A 22105-nucleotide genomic window follows, 5' to 3' on the forward strand; every position below is an offset into this window, starting at 1 on the left:
AGCAGACTTCCTCAGCAGGCACGACCTCCACCCGGGAGAGTGGGGACTTCATCCAGAAGTCTTCCAACTGATTGTAAACCGTTGGGAAAGGCCACAGGTGGACATGATGGCGTCCCGCCTAAACAAAAAGCTAGAAAAGTATTGCGCCAGGTCAAGAGACCCGCAGGCGATAGCTGTGGACGCTCTAGTGACACAGTGGGTGTACCGGTCGGTTTATGTGTTCCCTCCTCTTCCTCTCATACCAAAGGTACTGAGGATAATAAGGAGAAGAGGAGTAAGAACTATACTCATTGTTCCGGATTGGCCAAGAAGAGCTTGGTACCCAGAACTTCAAGAAATGATCTCAGAGGACCCATTGCCTCTGCCGCTCAGACAGGACCTGCTGCAGCAGGGGCCCTGTCTGTTCCAAGACTTACCGCGGCTGCGTTTGACGGCATGGCGGTTGAACACCGGATCCTGAAGGAAAAGGGCATTCCGGAGGAAGTCATTCCTACGCTGATTAAAGCTAGGAAAGAAGTAACCGCAAACCATTATCACCGCATATGGCGAAAATATGTTGCGTGGTGTGAGGCCAGGAAGGCCCCAACGGAAGAATTTCAGCTGGGCCGTTTCCTGCACTTTCTACAGTCAGGGGTGACTATGGGCCTAAAATTGGGTTCCATTAAGGTCCAGATTTCGGCTCTATCGATTTTCTTCCAGAGAGAACTGGCTTCACTACCTGAAGTTCAAACTTTTGTTAAGGGAGTGCTGCATATTCAGCCCCCTTTTGTGCCTCCAGTGGCACCTTGGGATCTCAACGTGGTGTTGGATTTCCTAAAGTCACATTGGTTTGAGCCACTTAAAACCGTGGAATTGAAATATCTCACGTGGAAAGTGGTCATGTTGTTGGCCTTGGCTTCGGCCAGGCGTGTATCAGAATTGGCGGCTTTGTCATGTAAAAGCCCTTATCTGATTTTCTATATGGATAGGGCAGAATTGAGGACTCGTCCCCAATTTCTCCCTAAGGTGGTATCAGCCTTTCATCTGAACCAACCTATCGTGGTGCCTGCGGCTACAAAAGACTTGTAGGCTTCCAAGTCGTTGGATGTAGTCAGGGCCCTGAAAATGTTTCCAGGACAGCTGGAGTCAGAAAGACTGACTCGCTATTTATCCTGTATGCGCCCAACAAGTTGGGTGCGCCTGCTTCAAAGCAGACTATTGCTCGCTGGATCTGTAGTACGATTCAGCTTGCACATTCTGCGGCTGGACTGCCGCATCCTAAATCAGTGAAAGCCCATTCCACGAGGAAGGTGGGCTCTTCTTGGGCGGCTGCCCGAGGGGTCTCGGCTCTTCAACTTTGCCGAGCAGCTACTTGGTCGGGGTCAAACACGTTTGCTAAATTCTATAAGTTTGACACCCTGGCTGAGGAGGACCTAGAGTTTGCCCATTCGGTGCTGCAGAGTCATCCACACTCTCCCGCCCGTTTGGGAGCTTTGGTATAATCCCCATGGTCCTTACAGAGTCCCAGCATCCACTTAGGACGGCAGAGAAAATAAGAATTTACTCACCGGTAATTCTATTTCTCGTAGTCCGTAGTGGATGCTGGGCGCCCATCCCAAGTGAGGATTGTCTGCAATACTAGTATATAGTTATTGTTTAACTAAAGGGTTATTGTTGAGCCATCTGTTGAGAGGCTCAGTTGTTATCATACTGTTAACTGGGTATTTGTATCACGAGTTATACGGTGTGATTGGTGTGGCTGGTATGAGTCTTACCCGGGATTCAAAATCCTTCCTTATTGTGTCAGCTCTTCCGGGCACAGTATCCTAACTGAAGTCTGGAGGAGGGTCATAGTGGGAGGAGCCAGTGCACACCAGTAGTCTAAAGCTTTCTTTTAGTTGTGCCCAGTCTCCTGCGGAGCCGCTATTCCCCATGGTCCTTACGGAGTCCCAGCATCCACTACGGACTACGAGAAATAGAATTACCGGTGAGTAAATTCTTATATATATATATATATATGTCACAACTGAGGGCCTGAGCTGACGGGAGGCAGCCTCAGTTGTAGGGGCTGAGATGTACCGGAACCTGGGAGGTTGTATCAGACCCCTGGACATGTAAGAAACATGAAGAAGAACCGCCCGAAGGCGTGACCACGACAACTTGAATAAAAGTCAATGATGTTTATTTATGACAAACTCCATGCATCACAGTAGCAGTAAAAGAAACATAAAATCAGCAGAGAAATACTACAGTTCCTGGGTACTACAGGGGCAGGGGCCACAGAGCTCTGGTAGTATGAGACAGTTCTTATTATCTGCGAGTTGGAAAGTCCTTACCAGGCCTGACTGTAGCAATGAAGAAAGCCCAGGATCGTATCAGCTGGTGTTCCAGGGAAAGCTGGACTGCTGTAAATAAAATAGCTGCTGTGGGTTCTGGTTGGAACCAGACAGATGTTGGCACGGAGTGGACACTGGCTGGAACCAGTTAAATAATAAATGAGGCTTGAGAGCGATGCAATATGAATGAAAACGTAGAGTTTGAGAGCGGAGAAATAATAATACCGGTGGAGAGTGGTAAACTGTAGAAAGGACACCGGCCCTTTAAGAGAAGCTGTACTCTGCTGGAAGCTGGGCTGGAAGCAGGTAATGTTGTAGCTGGAAACAGATGAATCCACAATGGATCGGAGAGTCAGGCTACACCGCAGGTGGAATGCTGGTGCGGGTCTCTATGGTGGAAGTCTTGAGACAGGAGCTGGAACCTGGAAGACAATCACAGGAGAGAGACAAACAGGAACTAGGTTTGACAACCAAAGCACTGACGCCTTCCTTGCTCAGGCACAGTGTATTTATACCTGCAGCAAGGAAGGGATTGGCTAGGCAATTATGCAGATTATCAATACTGAGAACAGATTGGTGGAAATGATCAGCTGACAGAATCCAAGATGGCTGCGCCCATGCAGACACTTGGAGGGAAGTTTGGTTTGTAATCCATGTGGTAATGAAAACAGTAATGGCGGCGCCGGCCACTGGAGACAGGAGGCGCCAAGCTGACAGGTGCACATCCAACCACGCGGACACAGCGGAGGCCGCGGCTGACGTAATCGCCACTCAGACACTCTGCATACAGAAGCTCAGGGACGGCGGCGGAGGCCGCGGGAGACGCCATGCCAGGTGTAATATGGCGTTTACTGTGACAGCGTCTCAGAGTGACAGGAAAGGATACAGGAATGTAAACATCAGGATAACAGATGGGATCCGGTCCTGGAGCGCTGAGCCAGCCTTAGGAGGCATCTGATGGGTAAGAAATGGCGTCCAGATACCCGGATCGTGACAGCACCCCCCCCCCCCCCCTTTAGGAGTGGCCCCAGGACACTTCTTTGGCTTTTGAGGAAACTTGGAATGGAATCTCCGGACCAAGGCAGGAGCATGGACATCAGAAGCATTGGTCCATGAACGTTCCTCAGGGCCATAACCCTTCCAGTCAATAAGATATTGTAGTTGACCGTAACGGTGACGTGAGTCCAGGATCTTGGCTACTTCATACTCAACGCCTCGTTGAGTTTGGACTTTCGGAGTTGGAGGAAGTGAGGAATGAAACCGATTCAAGATCAGCGGTTTCAACAGGGAAACATGGAATGTCCTGGGTATTTTTAAGAAGGGAGGCAACTGAAGTCTGTAAGCAACAGGATTGATGACTTGTTCAATCTTGAAAGGACCGATATAGCGAGGTGCAAACTTCATACTGGGAACTCTTAACCTCAAATTCTTTGTGGATAACCATACCCGATCACCCACCTTGAGAGCAGGAACTGCTCGACGCTTCTTATCCGCAAACTTCTTGTACCTGAACGATGCCTTGAGCAGAGCTGATCGTACGCTCTTCCAGATATTGGCAAACTGATGCAAGGTGATATCCACTGCGGGAACAGAAGTTGCTGGAAGCGGTTGGAACTCAGGGACTTTAGGGTGGAATCCAAAGTTAGTGAAGAATGGTGTTGAAGCAGATGAAGAATGATACTGGTTGTTATGACAGAACTCGGCCCAGGGAAGTAATTGAACCCAGTCATCTTGAGAGGAGGACACATAGATGCGGAGGAAGGCCTCCAAGTCCTGATTCACCCTCTCGGTTTGACCATTGGTCTGAGGATGGTAAGCCGTAGAAAACTTTAGCTTGACTTGGAGGACTTGACATAAACTTCGCCAGAATTTGGCTGTGAATTGAACTCCTCGATCTGAGATAATTTCTTCAGGAAGACCGTGGAGTCGGAAGATCTCTTGTATGAATACTTGAGCCAACTTGGAAGCTGACGGAAGACCGGTGAGAGGAATGAAGTGTGCCATCTTGGTGAACCGGTCAACTACCACCCAGATGGTATTGAACTTGTTGCACATGGGTAAATCTGTAATAAAATCCATCGACAAATGGGTCCAAGGTCGACGGGGAACAGATAGTGGAACCAGTTGCCCCGCAGGCGACTGGCGGGATACCTTATGTTGAGCACACTTTGGGCAAGATGCAATAAACTCCAAGACGTCCTTTTTCAGAGTTGGCCACCAATAGGACCTAGAGATAAACTCCAGGGTTTTTTGGATACCTGTATGTCCGGCAAAACGGGAAGCATGGGCCCAATGCATGAGCTTCTTCCTTAGCATCGGTTTCACAAAACTTTTCCCTGATGGGGGCGTAGAGTCCATCCCTACCGTGGAGAATGCCAACGGATTTATAATAGGATGCTTGTCTGAAGACTGACTCATTTTCTTGCTCCCATGAGCGGGAAAGGGCATCGGCCTTGCGATTCTGAGAGCCCGGACAGAACTGGAGTTTAAAGTCGAACCTGGAAAAGAAAAGTGCCCATCTGGCCTGACGAGGGTTGAGACATTGTGCGCCTTTCAGATATAAAAGGTTCTTGTGGTCTGTAAGTATGGTGATTGAATGAGAAGCTCCCTCCAACAGATACCTCCACTCTTCTAGAGCGAGCTTGATGGCTAGCAACTCCTGATCGCCAATGGCATAGTTGCGCTCAGCTGGGGAGAACTTCCGGGAGAAGAAACTGCAAGGGTGTAAATGGCCATCTTTAGCCCTCTGAGATAACACCGCTCCTACTCCAACGGAGAAGGCATCCACCTCTAAGATGAAAGGAGAGTCGATGTCAGGCTGTTTCAGAACAGGCGCAGAGATGAACCTTTGTTTTAAAAGATGAAATGCTTGCATGGCTTCTTCAGACCACTTGGACGGGTTAGCACCCTTCTTAGTGAAAGCAGTAATAGGCGCCACAATGGTGGAAAAGTCTCGTATAAACTTTCGGTAATAGTTGGCGAACCCCAAGAACCTCTGGACCCCTTTGAGGGTTAAGGGTATCGGCCAATTTTGGATTGCTTGTAGTTTCTCAGGATCCATCTCTAGTCCGGAACCGGACACAATGTACCCTAGAAACGGAATGGACTTGACTTCAAAGACGCATTTCTCTAATTTGCAATAGAGATGATTGACACGGAGACGGGACAGAACCTCTTTAACCCAAAAACGATGTTCCTCTAAATCGTTGGCAAAAATGAGGATATCGTCTAGATAGACCACGACATGACGGTATAGAATGTCTCTGAAGATCTCATTGACAAAATGCTGGAAGACAGCTGGAGCATTGCTCAATCCGAAGGGCATGACGAGGTACTCATAATGTCCGTCACGGGTGTTAAAGGCGGTCTTCCACTCGTCACCCTCACGGATCCGGATGAGATTGTATGCACCTCTCAAGTCCAGCTTTGTAAAGATGGTAGCTCCGCTAATTCTGTCAAAGAGCTCAGTAATCAGGGGTAAAGGATAACGGTTCTTGATGGTAATGTCGTTCAAACCTCTGTAGTCGATGCACGGCCGCAGACCACCATCTTTCTTTTTTACAAAAAAGAAGCCTGCGCCGGCTGGGGAAGAAGAAGGTCGAATGAACCCCTTTGCTAGGTTCTCTTTAATGTATTCCTCCATAGAATGCGTCTCAGGCAGAGACAACGGATAAGTTCGGCCTCGAGGTGGAACCCTCCCTGGAACGAGATCAATCGGGCAGTCCCATTCTCTATGAGGAGGAAGGATATCAGCAGAAGCTTTACTGAACACATCCGTGAAATCTTGATATGGAGGAGGTGGAACATCAGACGACCTGGGGGAGGAAGAACAGACAGGCAATACTTTAAACAAACATGTCTCAGCACAGGAGGAACCCCATGCCAGGATTTGCGTAGTCGTCCAATCAATTGTAGGATTGTGAAGACGGAGCCATGGAAGGCCCAGGACCACAGGATGTGTGGCTCTTGGAATCACTAAAAAAGAAATAAGTTCGGAATGAAGAACTCCCACTCTCAGACGAACTGGTAGAGTCCTTAAAGAAATAACTGCATCAAAAATTTTGCTGCCATCCACGGCAGTTAAAGAAATGGACGAAGGAAGTCTCTCGGTGGGTAGGGACCACCGTTTAACATAGGCTTCGGTAATAAAGTTCCCAGCTGCTCCGGAATCAAGGAGGGCAATGACGTTCCGATAACGTTGAGCAACTTGAAGCGAGACTGGGAGATTACAATCTTGAGGAGATGGAGAGGAGATCATTACTCCTAGCCGGCCCTCTCCTTGGCGAGCTAGGATTTGGAGTTTCCCGGACGTTTGGGACAGGCATTAATGGTGTGAGACGGAGCTGCACAATAAAGACAGAGAGACTCGGAGAGACGTCTTCGGCGCTCAGCAGGAGTTAAACGGGAACGGCCAATTTGCATGGGCTCATCTTTAGTTGGTGACAGTTGGCGAGGAGGAGGAGCAGAAGATTTTGGAGCAGATGATCTTCCACGCTCAGTTGCTCTCTCTCTGAAACGTAAATCAACTTTCGTGCAGAGTGAGATTAGCTCATCTAACTTAGAGGGTAAGTCTCTGGTAGCTAACTCATATTTAATACGCTCAGATAAGCCATGCCAGAATGCAGCATACAGGGCCTCGTCGTTCCATGCCAGTTCGGATGCCAGGATCTGGAACTGTATCAGATATTGTCCTACAGTACGTGACCCCTGGCGTAAACGGAGAATCTCGGATGAAGCTGAGGTTACCCGGCCTGGCTCGTCGAAGATGCGCCTGAATGTTGACACGAAGGCAGTGTAGGAAGATAGCAGGGTGTCGGACCTCTCCCATAACGGTGATGCCCAATCAAGGGCTGAGCCACTGAGAAGAGAAATAATGTAGGCAATTTTTGTACGGTCACTGGGAAAATTGCCAGGTTGTAGCTCAAACTGAATCTCACACTGGTTGAGAAATCCCCTGCAGAATCTTGGAGATCCGTCAAATTTTGCTGGCGTTGGAAGATGAAGACGTGGAGCAGAAATGGGTAAGGTGGGTGGGGTTATAGCTGGAGTCACTGTGGTTGACGCACCAGACGCGCCTGATCCACGGAGAGTTGTCTGAATCCCATCCAGCCGAGTAGAGAAATCCTGGAGACAGCGGATGATGTGGCCCTGTGCAGCCTCCTGATGTTCTAGTCGGGCTGCCAGTTCTTGCATCGGTCTGGCCGCTTGATCCTGGTCTCCGGCTGGATTCATTAGGTCAGTGCTTACTGTCACAACTGAGGGCCTGAGCTGACGGGAGGCAGCCTCAGTTGTAGGGGCTGAGATGTACCGGAACCTGGGAGGTTGTATCAGACCCCTGGACATGTAAGAAACATGAAGAAGAACCGCCCGAAGGCGTGACCACGACAACTTGAATAAAAGTCAATGATGTTTATTTATGACAAACTCCATGCATCACAGTAGCAGTAAAAGAAACATAAAATCAGCAGAGAAATAATACAGTTCCTGGGTACTACAGGGGCAGGGGCCACAGAGCTCTGGTAGTATGAGACAGTTCTTATTATCTGCGAGTTGGAAAGTCCTTACCAGGCCTGACTGTAGCAATGAAGAAAGCCCAGGATCGTATCAGCTGGTGTTCCAGGGAAAGCTGGACTGCTGTAAATAAAATAGCTGCTGTGGGTTCTGGTTGGAACCAGACAGATGTTGGCACGGAGTGGATACTGGCTGGAACCAGTTAAATAATAAATGAGGCTTGAGAGCGATGCAATATGAATGAAAATGTAGAGTTTGAGAGCGGAGAAATAATAATACCGGTGGAGAGTGGTAAACTGTAGAAAGGACACCGGCCCTTTAAGAGAAGCTGTACTCTGCTGGAAGCTGGGCTGGAAGTAGGTAATGTTGTAGCTGGAAACAGATGAATCCACAATGGATCGGAGAGTCAGGCTACACCGCAGGTGGAATGCTGGTGCGGGTCTCTATGGTGGAAGTCTTGAGACAGGAGCTGGAACCTGGAAGACAATCACAGGAGAGAGACAAACAGGAACTAGGTTTGACAACCAAAGCACTGACGCCTTCCTTGCTCAGGCACAGTGTATTTATACCTGCAGCAAGGAAGGGATTGGCTAGGCAATTATGCAGATTATCAATACTGAGAACAGATTGGTGGAAATGATCAGCTGACAGAATCCAAGATGGCTGCGCCCATGCAGACACTTGGAGGGAAGTTTGGTTTGTAATCCATGTGGTAATGAAAACAGTAATGGCGGCGCCGGCCACTGGAGACAGGAGGCGCCAAGCTGACAGGTGCACATCCAACCACGCGGACACAGCGGAGGCCGCGGCTGACGTAATCGCCACTCAGACACTCTGCATACAGAAGCTCAGGGACGGCGGCGGAGGCCGCGGGAGACGCCATGCCAGGTGTAATATGGCGTTTACTGTGACAGCGTCTCAGAGTGACAGGAAAGGATACAGGAATGTAAACATCAGGATAACAGATGGGATCCGATCCTGGAGCGCTGAGCCAGCCTTAGGAGGCATCTGATGGGTAAGAAATGGCGTCCAGATACCCGGATCGTGACAATATATATGTCACAAGTGTACCATGCAGAAATTATGTACCATAAACTGCATTGGACTAGCAATACAAAGTAATACTCAGTATGGGTGTAGTATGGTATGCCGGCGGCCGGGCTCCTGGCCACCAGCATACCGGCGCTGGGAGCCCGACCGCCGGCATACCGACAGCGTGGCGAGTGCAAATGAGCCCCTTGCGGGCTCGCTGCGGGCACGGTAGCGCGCCACGCTATTTTATTCTCCCTCTAGGGGGGTCGTGGACCCCCACGAGGGAGAAAAAGTGTCGGTATGCCGGCTGTCGGGATTCCGGCGCTGGTATACTATGCGACGGGATCCCGACAGTCGGCATACTGAAGACCACTCCTCAGTATGGCTATATGTGATAACTATAGATATAACAAACACCGCACTGGATGTATATCACAGGGTGTTTGTACCACACAACCCTGAATGTATGCACTCTTTCTTAACTAACACAGTCCCAGTGACAGGTAGAATACTCAAGTGTCCTGTGGGAAGCACAGCCGTGGCAGTCAGGCGGTTCCACAGAGGAGGATTTGCCCCAGCAATCCCTGGAACAGCAAGGCTCAAGCTGTAATGTTCGCTGACCAGGAGTGAAGGAGAAGGAGGCAGCTCCAGGGCGGGAACATTGTAGAAATGGCGCCCTGGGGCTGGGGGGAGGGGCCTCAGGTCCGGCCTGCTCCCCCTGCTGGCATCCCCACCGGGTGTGCGGGCAGAACATAAAACGGGGGAATTGTATTAAATCCCCCTGACCTGTGCCCAAAATAATACCCTGGTGGCTAGTGGAGCAAGCTGCCCAGTAATCAGTGCCCACGCCAGCGCTCGCGCGGCCCGCCTCCTACGGCCGCGCTGGATCGCAGTAAAGTGCGGCACAGGAGCCCCTTACCTCCCCCTTGCCTGCGGCCCCGCGATCCCGGAGACAGCGGCGTGTGTGACTCACAGTTAGGAAGAAGCCTTTATCTCCGCTGCAGTGACCCGGCAACCCTGGCGCGGGAGTATACAGCGCCGCTGGGGGTGATGGTGCTGCACGCTGGAAAGTCTCTAAGACTTTACCAGCAGCAGCCCTTGAAGTCTTCAAACAGATTCTTCTGTTCAGTCTTTAAAATTACTTTGAAAAACGCTGCTTAAGGCAGCCACCTGTAAAGTGCCTGCATACTGCAAGGCACCAACTTGCAAACTGAGCTCACTGACATGGAGGCGGGGTTATAGAGGAGGCGGCGCTGTGCATCTTGGGAACAGTCAAAAGCTTTGAGCCTGTTGGTGCCTCGGATCAAGATCCTACTCTACACCCCGATGTAATTCCTTGTGGAGCACAGTGTACCCCGCAGCAGAAACAAGCATTCATGACATGGAAACACACATCGTCCCCACCTTCAAAGAAATTCAAAACCGCTCCTTCAGCAAAGAAGAACATCGCAACTGTGTTTTGGTACCACAAGGTCGTTCTTTTTGTTGATTTCCTCACCAAGGGAGATACTGTTAATGCTGTGATTTCCGTCTCTTTGGACTATTGAAGTACCTGGGTGGAAAGAAATTCGCAACAGGTGGTGAAGTTCAGCAAGTCGTCATGCCCTTATGCTAATTTCTGTTATGCTGGTGTACTGTTGGAACAAATGCTTAGACAAGTCTGGGCACTATGTGAAAAAATTATCTGTACCAAGTTCATACTATTGATAATACGTATATGTACGAGTTGAATAAATTTACGCATTAAGAGGTCTTTTTACCTTATTTTCTCTTACGTCCTAGAGGATGCTGGGGTCCATATTAGTACCATGGGTTATAGATGGGTCCACTAGGAGCCATGGGCACTTTAAAAGTTTAATAGTGTGGGCTGGCTCCTCCCTCTATGCCCCTCCTACCAGACTCAGTTTAGAAAGAGTGCCCGGAGGAGCCAGTCACAGCTAGGGGAGCTCCTAGAGCTTTTCTGGTTTTATTATTCTTTTTAAGATGTTAGGTACGGAGGCTGCTGGCAACAGCCTCCCTGCTTCGTGGGACTTGGGGGGGAGTAGTATCCAACCCTTGAGGTTAATGGCCACTATCTCCACTGACAGGACACTGAGCTCCTGAGGGCGATGATCGAAAGCAACCGAGGCGACCGCTCACTCCCGCAGCACGCCGCCACCCACTAACATAGCCAGAATATTGCGATGGTGAGTATGACGCCGGCGCCCCGGTAAGCAGGTAGCTGCGAGAATGGCGAACAGATGTGCGGCGCTGTGAAGGGCGCCCTGGGCCAGCGCAATACCCACAAATCTGGTCAATTTAGCTATCAGGGACTGTGTACTACTGCTAGTACCTCGGGCCAGTATAATCTCAACAGAGCGGGAAGACGCGCCATTACAGGTGGTGGAGCTTTTCCTCAGAGCGGAACCAGCACTCACCAGCACCATTTTCTCCCTGCAGATTACACACAGAGACGCTGACAGGGAGCGCGACCATCCACATAACTCCAGCTATCCTGTGCGGTACCAGGGGTTTTTAGAACAGAGGGAGAGTGTTTTAATCACATTATCAACTGGGTAGTCTGTTAAAGTTACTCAGTCAGCACCAGGCTTTTATTATATAACTGCCTACTGGGGCGCTGTGTGTGCTGGCTTCTGAACTCTTTCTCTCTCTGAAGGTACTTGGGAGAAACTGTGTCTGACATTTTCCTGTGTGTGTATGTTATATATCTCACATTACCATGTATAGGGACTCTGTGTCTTGTGCTGCAGAGTATGTATCTTCCTCAGAGGAGTCTATTCCATGTACTCAGGGATGCAATATACTGTCTCGGCCTTCTGAATCAGAACCCCAGTCGGTGGCTTCTATTAAGGGAATGATATCCCAGATTTCGTCTAGGATAGCTCATTATGAGACTGAAACACAGGTTTTGAAAAAATCTGTAGAGGTTTTGTCGTGTACTACTCCCACTACCTCATCAAAATCCCCTAGTATATGCCCACAAAAGCGTGTTGTTGCCCAGATAATGCAGGGGGATACAGATACCGACTCTGACACTGGAGACGGTGATGGAGATATACTGAGGGGGGAGGCATCCCTTGCTAAGGGGAAGCAGCTCATGATTGAGGCCATTCGGGACGTTTTACACATTACTGACAAGGTACCTGAACAGGTTGAGGAAGCTTACTTTACTGACAATAAGAGAGTCTGCCTTACCTTCCCTGCGTCTAAGGAATTAAACGCATTATTTGAAAAATCCTGGGAAAACCCAGAGAAAAAATTCCAGATCCCAAAGAGAGTTCTTGTTGCTTTTCCTGAAGAGGATAGGAAAAAGTCGGAAAAACCCCCTATTGTAGATGCTTCTGTATCTAGATTGTCTAAAAAGGTGGTGTTACCTGTCCCTGGGTCTTCCGCTTTGAAAGAGCCGGCAGACCGCAAGATTGAGACTACGCTCAAATCCATATACAGTGCTTCAGGGGTGGCGCAAAGGCCCACTATCGCTTGCGCATGGATTTCTAAAGCCATAGTAAAGTGGTCAGGTCCATTACTAGAGGATTTAGATACCATGGATAGAAGTGACCTTGAAATGTTTTTACGTCACATACAGGATTCTGCAGGTTTCGTGGTGGAGGCCATGAAGGACTTTGGTCATCTGAATGTACGGACGTCTTCCATGACTGTTGCGGCACGCAGGGGACTCTGGCTGCGCCAATGGTCTGCACATGCGGAATCCAAGAAGAGTGTGGAGAACCTTCCCTTCACAGGTCAGGCTCTATTTGGGGAAGCTTTGGATGCGTGGATTTCCTCAGCAACTGCGGGTAAGTCAACTTTTCTTCCCTCAGCCACCCCAACGCAGAGGAAGTCTTTTTCTACGTCTACAATGCAGTCCTTTCGGACCGCAAAGGTTAAGAAGTCCAAAGCCTCTTCCACCTTCTTCAGAGGTGGTCGGGGAAAATCCAGAGAACCGACAGGTTCCCAGGAACAGAAGCCGGTTCTGTTTCCTCAAAATCCTCGGCATGACGGTGCACCTCCCAGCCTGGAGATCCGGCAGGTGGGAGCTCGTCTACGGAATTTCAGTCAGGTCTGGGTGTCCTCAGGCCTGGACCTCTGGGGTGCAAGATATTGTATCCCAGGGGTACAGACTGGAGTTTCAAGAACTTCCACCTCACAGATTCTTCAAAACAGGTTTACCAGCTTTACTGACAGGGCTATCCTGCAGGAAGCCATTAAAAAAATTGGAAAAGGCAAATGTCATTGTTCAAGTTCCACCTCATCTGGTAAACATAGGTTACTACTCAAACCTATTTGTGGTGCCGAAACCGGACGGTTCGGTCAGACCAATATTGAACCTCAAATCGTTAAATCCATATTTGAGGGAATTCAAGTTCAAGATGGAATCTCTGAGAGCGGTGATCTCAGGTCTGGAGGAGGGGGAATTCCTGGTATCCCTAGATATCAAGGATGCGTACCTTCACATTGAAATTTGGCTGCCGCACCAGGCTTCTCTCAGATTTGCACTGTTGGACTGTCGCTATCAGTTCCAGGCGCTGCCATTCGGCCTATTCACGGCACCGAGGGTGTTCACCAAGGTAATGGCAGAGATGATGCTCCGCAAGCAGGGAGTGAACATAATTCCATATCTGGACCACTTGCTGATAAAAGCATCGTCCAGGGAGAAGTTGTTGCAGTCCATTGTTCTCACAACTCGACTGCTCAGGGATCATGGATGGATCCTGAATCTTCCGAAGTCACATTTGGAGCCGACAAGGAGATTGTTTTTCCTAGGGATGATCCTCTACATGGAAATGCAGAGGGTATTTCTACCGGCAGAGAAAGCGTTGGTGATACAAACAATGGTCCCGGGATGTCTTGAAGCCTGCCCGGATATCGGTTCATCAGTGCATTCACCTTCTGGGGAAGATGGTTGCCTCCTACAAGGGTCTACAGTACGGAAGATTTCATGCACGGTCCTTCCAACTGGATCTCCTGGACAAGTGGTCGGGATCTCACCTGCACATGCACCAGAGTGTACGTCTGTCGCCGAAAGCCAGGATTTTGCTCCTATGGTGGCTGCAAATGCCTCACCTTCTCGAGGGCCGCAGGTTTGGGATTCAGAACTGGATCCTTATAACCACGGATGCAAGTCTCATGTTGGGACGCGGTCACCCAAGGGGAAAACTTCTAAGGCAGGTGGTGAAGTCTGGAATCCATCCTTCTGATAAACATTCTGGAACTAACAGCCGTGTACAACGGCCTTCTACAAGCAGCACATCTTCTGAAAGATCAGGCCATTCAGGTGCAGTCGGACAATGTAACGACGGAGGCCTACATAAACCGACAAGGCGGAATGAAGAGCAGAGCTGCAGTGGCAAAGGTAGCAAAGATTCTCCACTAGGCAGAAAAGCACGTGATGGCATCATCAGCAATCTTCATTCCGGGAGTGGACAACTGGAAAGCGGACTTCCTCAGCAGACTTGACCTCCATCCAGGAGAGTGGGGACTCCACCCCGAGGTGTTCGTAGAGGTGCCAAGTCGTTGGGGCGTACCTCAAATAGACATGATGACCTCCCACCTCAACAAGTAGCTTCGCAGGTACTGTTCCAGGTCGAGAGACCCACAGTGGCGGTGGACGCACTGGTAACTCCGTGGATCTTCCAGTCTGTGTATCTGTTTCCTCCTCTTCCACTCGTACCAAGTATTCTAAAACTTATAAAAAGAACAAGAGTTCAGGCGATCCTCATTGCTCCAGACTGGCCAAGACAAGCTTGGTATGCGGATCTACTGGAGTTACTGCTGGAAGATCCGAGGCCTCTTCCTCTTCGAGAGGACCTTCTGCAACAGGGGCCGTTCGCTTATCAAGACATACCGCGGCTACGTTTGACGACATGGAGGCTGAACGCCAGATCTTAGCTCGGAAAAGCATTCCGACCAAGGTTATTCCTACCCTGATACAGGCTAGGAAAGGAGTAATGTCTAAACATTACCATTGCATTTGGAAAAAGTATGTGTCTTGGTCTGAATCCAAGAAGTTTCCTACTGTGGAGTTTCAACTTGGGCGGTTTCTCCTCTTCCTGCAGGCAGGTGTGGATGTGGGCCTACGTTTGGGCTCCATAAAAGTCCAGATTTTGGCCTTGTCCATTTTCTTGCAGAAACAACTGGCTTCCCTCCCTGAGGTTCAGACTTTCTTGAAAGGGGTGTTGCACATCCAGCCTCTCTTTGTGCCTCCAACGGCACCTTAGGATCTTAATGTGGTTTTGTAGTTCCTGCAATCGGATTGGTTCGAACCTCTACAGGAGGTTGAGGTCAAGTTTCTCACTTGGAAGGCGGTCACACTGTTGGCATTAGCCTCGGCTAGGCGTGTGTCTGAATTAGGGGCATTGTCCTGCAAGAGCCCCTACTTGATTTTCCATGAAGATAGAGCTGAGCTCAGGACGCGTCAGCAGTTTCTTCCAAAGGTTGTGTCTGCTTTTCATATCAACCAACCTATTGTGGTGACAGTGGCTACTGACTCCTCACTTACCTCAAAGTCCTTGGATGTTGTGAGGGCTTTGAAGATTTGTGAAGAGGCCTTCACGTCGCAGAAAGTGGGACTCTCTGTTTGTTCTTTATGATCCCAACAAGATTGGGTGTCCTGCTTCTAAGCAGACGATTTCTCGCTGGATCAGGTTCACTATCCAGCATGCTTATTCTACGGCAGGCTTGCCATGTCCAAAATGTATTAAAGCACACACTACTCGTAAGGTGGGTTCTTCCTGGGCGGCTACCCGGGGTGTCTCAGCTTTGCCGAGCGGCTACTTGGTCAGGGTCGAACACGTTTGCTAAGTTCTACAAGTTCGATACTTTGACCTCTGAGGACCTTAAGTTTGGTCAATCAGTTCTGCAGGAGCCTCCGCGCTCTCCCTCCCGTGCTGGGAGCTTTGGTACAACCCCATAGACCCCAGCATCTTCTAGGACGTAAAAGAAAAAATAGGATTTTAATTACCTACCGGTAAATCCTTTTCTCATAGTCCGTAGAGGATGCTGGGTGCTCGTCCAGCTCTTCGTTTTCCTTCAGTGTTTCCTTGGTTCAGTACTGCCTTGTTGCTTGGTTAAGTACTGACTTGTTACTTGGTTAAGTATTGTTATTCAGATGTTTCTGCATTGTTCATGCTCGTTAGCTTGGTTTGCCTTGTTATGTATGAGCTGGTGTGAATCTCACCACTATCTGTGTATTTCCTTCTCTCGAAGTATGTCCGTCTCCTCGGGCACAGTTTCAAGACTGAGTCTGTTAGAAGGGGCATAGAGGGAGGAGCCAGCCCACACTCTCAAACTCTTAAAGTGCCAGTGGCTCCTAGTGGACCCGTCTATACCCCATGGTACTAATGTGGAGCCCAGCATCCTCTACGGACTACAAGAAAAGGATTTACCGGTAGGTAATTAAAATCCTATTTATTGAACCACCCTCATAGATGTTCCATACAGAAAACATTTTGCAACCTACAGATACTCGAATCACGCCAAGTATCCCCAGTTGGTGCACCATGAAAAACATAGATTAAGCAATGGTGCAAGTCCCATTAGTTCTCTGTTCTGCACTGCCAATGTGATAAAAGCACATCATACACATAAGCTGTACACGGTTAGTGCTATAGCAGTGTGACAAGGACATTAATCTGAGACCTAAAAAGCAAGAGACCAGGGACCGACCACGCAACGTTGTGTGAATTTGCACAATTGTGAGTGAAATACAGATATAAGCCTTCAGTACACTACGGTCATGTTTCCGTGATCCTGCGGTGCAAAAATGATGCTATGTGATGAGATGGTCTGAAATTAGCTATGTTGGATAGTGCAAAATGCTAGGTGGAGAAGGACACATCTGTATATGGGTGTAAATAAATTTTGTACAAAGCCCCTGCATATATTGTGTTCACAAACTGTTATAAACAGGAAACATTTGTTATTTTGTAGAAATTGCATGTGAGGAACGTTTTCTTCTTCATCAAGAGACTCTTCCTAAACAGCTTTTAGAAGACAAAAACTTGGACTTGAATTTGATGCCTGTATTGTCCCCATTAGAACTAATTAAGGTACGTGTCCCATGCCAATTAATTTGCTTTCAAAGATTTTCTCTACCTGAATCATCCCATTTGTGGCTTACCGCATTACTACTTGAACCCATGCCTAGAATATTGTTTTCACAGAAGTCCTTTGCTTTATTATACAGGTCATCCGTAATTTACGAAGTGGCTATGCTGCTGTCAGTATGGGCGTGTTCATTGCATATTAAAGGGTAGCAATATACTATACAGACCCTCAGCTGTTGTGGAACTACACATCCCAGCATGACCTGCTAAAGTTTTGCTGTTAGGGCATATTAGAATTGTGACGGGACTTGCTTGGAATATGTAGTTCCACAGCCGTTTGAGGATGCATGTTGAAATAATTTTTTGCTTTAAACAAAGTTTGTTTACATCGAACAATCAGAAATCAAAGGTTTCACTATAACAGTTATGCTCAAACAATTCTGTATTTCACAAAATTCCGTATTTTGGAATTTTGGATATAGAATACTCAACCTGTATTACACAGCTTTTTTTTTGTTTGTTTTTTTTCTAAGCATACAGATACATGTAGTGAGTTTACACTAGGGGGGTAATTCAATTGGGCACAAGGTTTAGCCCGCAAAAAAAACCTTGCAGACATTGCGCCTAATTTTGGATTACAGCGGGTATGCACACTCCTGATACCTGCTGTACCCATTTTTTTTTTTTAAATGCACTGTGGGTTTTCAGTTTTGAAAACCCTGCTGCATGAGAAAACACAAAAATAATCGATACCTACTGGTCCCTGGAGCTCTCCCCTCCATCTTTCCACTGGGGAGGTGGCTGCTGGGAGATGTAGTTCTCCCTGCTGCTGGCGGGGGCGCTTTGCACACACAAACATGCAAACACTCACACATAGTGGGTCACACACCCACTCACACATACTTACACACACCACTGCTGCAGAACGGTTCCCGGCGCTGGATGAAGAAGACACCACTTTGGAAGGTGAGTAATTACTGACTAATTGAACTAATTGGAAACTTCCAATTCGGGGAGGCCAATCCTGGGGCTTTTTTTTTTTTTTTTTTTTTTTAATCCTGGGATTCAGGATTGAAAAACGATCAATTTCGGCATACCTGGGATTAGGTTGATTTAAAAATATATATATTAGTTGATGCCCCCACAGTGACGGGCGGCGCAGCTTGCGGAGGGCTGCAGGCGGCAAGGTTGGCTGCCGGCGTTGTGACCTCTGACATTGCGTCACGCTGAAGATGCTCAGCATTCACTTCCTAATCCCGATATCCCAGGATTAAAAAAATCTCCAATCCTGGGATTCAATCATGGATATTTTAAGGCTAAAATCCCGGGGATACAGCCGATCCCGGGATTGGCCACACTACTTCCAATTGCTTAGTCCTTAAGGGAGTTGCTGCAAGGGTGTCAGAGTAAGTCCCAGTGACTTTTTTCTAAAAATACTGATTTTAGGAAAAAGTTTAGCCGTTATGAGGAGATGTCCTAATATATAACAATCATTAGCGGAGAGATCTCCATGATATACATGAAACATAGCCAATACTGGACTTGTGGTTACGTTGACATTAAGAACTGTTGAGATGAGAGTAAAAAGTGCAGGAAAGGACCAGAATATATGGTGGAGAGAACCGACATTACAGGTTGAGTATCCCTTATCCAAAATGCTTGGGACCAAAAGTATTTTGGATATCGGATTTTTCCGTATTTTGGAATAATTGCATACCATAATGAGATATCATGGCGATGGGACCTAAGTCTAAGCACAGAATGCATTTATGTTTTATATACACTTTATACACACAGCCTGTAGGTAATTTTAGCCAATAGTTTTAATAACTTTGTGCATTAAACAAAGTGTGTGTACATTCACACAATTCATTTACCGTATATACTCGAGTATAAGCCGACTTTTTCAGCACTTTTTTTTTGTGCTGAAAAAGCCACCTCGGCTTATACTCGAGTCAGCTTTAGTGCCAGATATGCCCCACAGTGCCAGGTGTGCCAGATATGCCCCACAGTGCTAGATACTTACCCTCCGTCGCTCCCGCGCTGTCTTCTGAAGGAGGGACACGGAGAGCGCAGCGCACGGCTCTCCTGTGTCCCTCCTGCATCTCCGGCGGCAGCGGCGTCTGAGTGGTAAAGGAAGTGCACGAACCGGCACTTCCTTTAACACACGCCGCTGCCGCCGGAGATGCAGGAGGGACACAGGAGAGCCGTGCGCTGCGCTCTCCGTGTCCCTCCTTCAGAAGACAGCGCGGGAGCGACGGAGGGTAAGTATCTAGCACTGTGGGGCATATCTGGCACACCTGGCACTGTGGGGCATATCTGGCAGACCTGGCACTGTGGGGCATACCTGGCACTGTGGGGCATACCTGGCACTGTGGGGCACATCTGGCACTGTGGGGCACATCTGGCACTGTGGTGCATATCTGGCACACCTGGTACTGTGGGGCATATCTGGCACACCTGGCACTGTGGGGCACACCTGGCACTGTGGGGCACATCTGGCACTGTGGGGCACATCTGGCACTGTGGGGCACATCTGGCACTGTGGGGCATATCTGGCACTATGAGGTCTGTGTACGGGTAGAGCTGCATTTCCCACCCTAGGCTTATACTCGAGTCAATAAGTTTTCCCAGGTTTTTGTGGTAAAATTAGGTGCCTCGGCTTATATTCGGGTCGACTTATACTCGAGTATATACGGTATGTTTCATAGGCACCTTATACACACTGCCTTAAGATCACTTAATACAATATTTTTAATAACTTTGTGTATTAAAGTGTGTGCACATTGAGCCATCAGAAAACAAAGGTTTCACTTTTTCACTCTCACTCAAAAAATTCTGTATTTCGGAATATTTCGTATTTCGGAATATTTGGATATGGGATACTCAACCTGTACCTCAATTATGCCAACATAAGTGGGAGGATGACTGCCACATTGTATATAATAAAACAGGCGTTAAGTATGATCAGTGAAGTTTGTAAAATTGTGAAATACATTTAGATATAGGAAAAGCAGGTCTAAAACACTGTCAGTCATCTTCTGAAAGGGAACATTAAATATCAGTTTCCCATTTTACTGAGGAGGGCTGTTTTGGGGGAGCAAATCTGACATACAGACTTTAATGAAATAGAATTGCACTGGATAAATGCTACTAACAAAAGGCTGTGCATCATATCTGTTACATGGATTGCAAGCTAAAACTAATGGTGGTACTTCATGTTTCTTTTTTCACGTCACAGCTATACATAAGTCAGGAGAACAGAAGGGCAAACGAATATGATTTCATGAAAGCACTTGATCTACTGGACTATATCAGTGAGGTATGAAACTCTTGTTTATTATTTATTAACAGTTTCTTATATAGCGCTGCATATTCCGTTGTGCTTTAGAGGTAGGAAGGCACCGCTCGCAAGCTTAAAATCTATAGGGAAATACAGTAGGCTTTGATACACGAAGATAGTTGCTACCTATTGCATAATTGTCCATCAGATTGCAAAGGTTCTTAATGGGCTCTATGATATGGTCACCCAGCAATGTTGGCCAAGGGTCAGGAGGGTGTGAAAGTGAAGAAAGATAAAATATGTGAGGTTATGTGTGTACTGTACAGAGGATGTAATTAGGTAGGGAAGCACTGAAGGTTATGTGGGTGGGTCTGGAATTTGATAGGCTTGTCTGAAGAGGTGAGTTTTCAGGGAAGGTTTAAAGGTTTGGAGACTAGAGGTGAGTCTTATTGTGCATCGGAGGGCAACCCACAGAGTGGGCGTAGCCCGGATAAAATCCTGTCGTTTTGAGTGGGAGCAAGTGATGCCTGTGGATGAGAGACGCAGATCTTGTGCACAGCGGAGATGTCGGGTAGGAAGATATTTTGAGATAAGTGAAGAGATGTAGGTTGGTGTAGTTTGGTTAACAGCCTTGTAGTAAGTAAAAGTATTTTATATTGAATACTATGGAATACTGGTAACCAATGGAGGGCCTGACAGAGTGGACGTGCAGACGATGAACGTCTAGCGAGGAAGATTAGCCTTGCAGCAGCATTCAAAATGGATTGTAGTGGTGAGAGTCTATTTTGTTATGGTTGGTTATTTATGTTTTGTTTTACTTACATCATTTGGAGGTGTGTAAATATATCTACCGTATAATTGGTTTTATCAATATTATGCTATGTCATGCTGTAATTGATGTATTTGTAAATAAAACTCTTACATTATGTTGCCTTATATTAATTAAATGAAGTTGGCAATATTGAAGCAAAATGGCTACTTCAAATCCTTGTTACATGTACCACACTTTTATACAAACAATGACATTTTGCTATCGGTATCGTGGTTAATTGCAGCTAATCACACAGTTAAAACAAATAATATGTCTAATACCTCATGTGTGACTGTATCCAATTAGCCACTGTAATTTACCATGGCTAAGGCTGACCAACTAGCCCTGATAACCACTTGCATGCCTCAGGCACGTGATGTTTAATCCCAGATAAGCAGCCATCTGAGCGATAACACGTGTCCAGAAACTTATTCCAGATCCCATGTGTTATCACCCTTTTTCAGCCGATAAAAAACGGTTATAATTGAATAGCCCATTTTTATAAGCTGAAAAAATATAGCACAGCTAATTGGATAATTCAGCCCCATTCTTTCATCTGAGGAACATATCCAGAATCAAGCACTTAATTCCCTCTGAAGATCTGCCAAAAGGTTTACATGCATTTATATCCTCTGTTAGACTACTGCAATGCCCTCTACCTTGGTCTCCCAGCAAAAGTATTGCACCGCTTAAAGCTTATACAAAATGCAGCTGCTAGGCTGTTAACCAACCAGCCCCGTTCCAGCCACGTAACATCCATTCTTTAATCCCTCCACTGGCTGCATGTAAGATGGTGAATCGTCTTCTAGATTGGCTTACTGGCTTTCAAAGCCCTGCATCAACCGGGCCCAAGGTACCTGAAGCAGCTTGTGATTCCATAATGCCATGCTTGGTTACTGCGATCTGTAGATGAAGGACTTTTAGCAGTACCTAGAATCTCCTGTAATTCATCTGGGGGTCAAGCTTTTACCCATGCGGCTCCGACTCTATGGAGCTCTCTTCCTCACACAGTTCAAGAGGCTCCCACTCCAGAATCCTTTCATGTTTACTTAAGCATTTTAAGCATTTCCTGAATTGTCCCTTTTAGTACAGTATCTCCATGTTCTGT

The 22105-nt window shown here is 47.6% G+C and overlaps 1 protein-coding gene across 1 annotated transcript in view; it reads left to right on the forward strand.

Moving 5' to 3' along the window:
• The window catches only part of NUP133 (nucleoporin 133), a 456783-nt gene that overhangs the window by 376797 nt on the left and 57881 nt on the right, over positions 1-22105 (forward strand). The window contains exons 22-23 of the mRNA XM_063917554.1: positions 16788-16906; positions 20145-20225. Of these exons, the coding sequence (XP_063773624.1) occupies positions 16788-16906; positions 20145-20225 (200 nt within the window). The remainder of the gene's footprint in view (positions 1-16787; positions 16907-20144; positions 20226-22105) is intronic.

Source organism: Pseudophryne corroboree, chromosome 4 (assembly GCF_028390025.1).
Source record: "Pseudophryne corroboree isolate aPseCor3 chromosome 4, aPseCor3.hap2, whole genome shotgun sequence".
NCBI lineage: Eukaryota > Metazoa > Chordata > Amphibia > Anura > Myobatrachidae > Pseudophryne > Pseudophryne corroboree.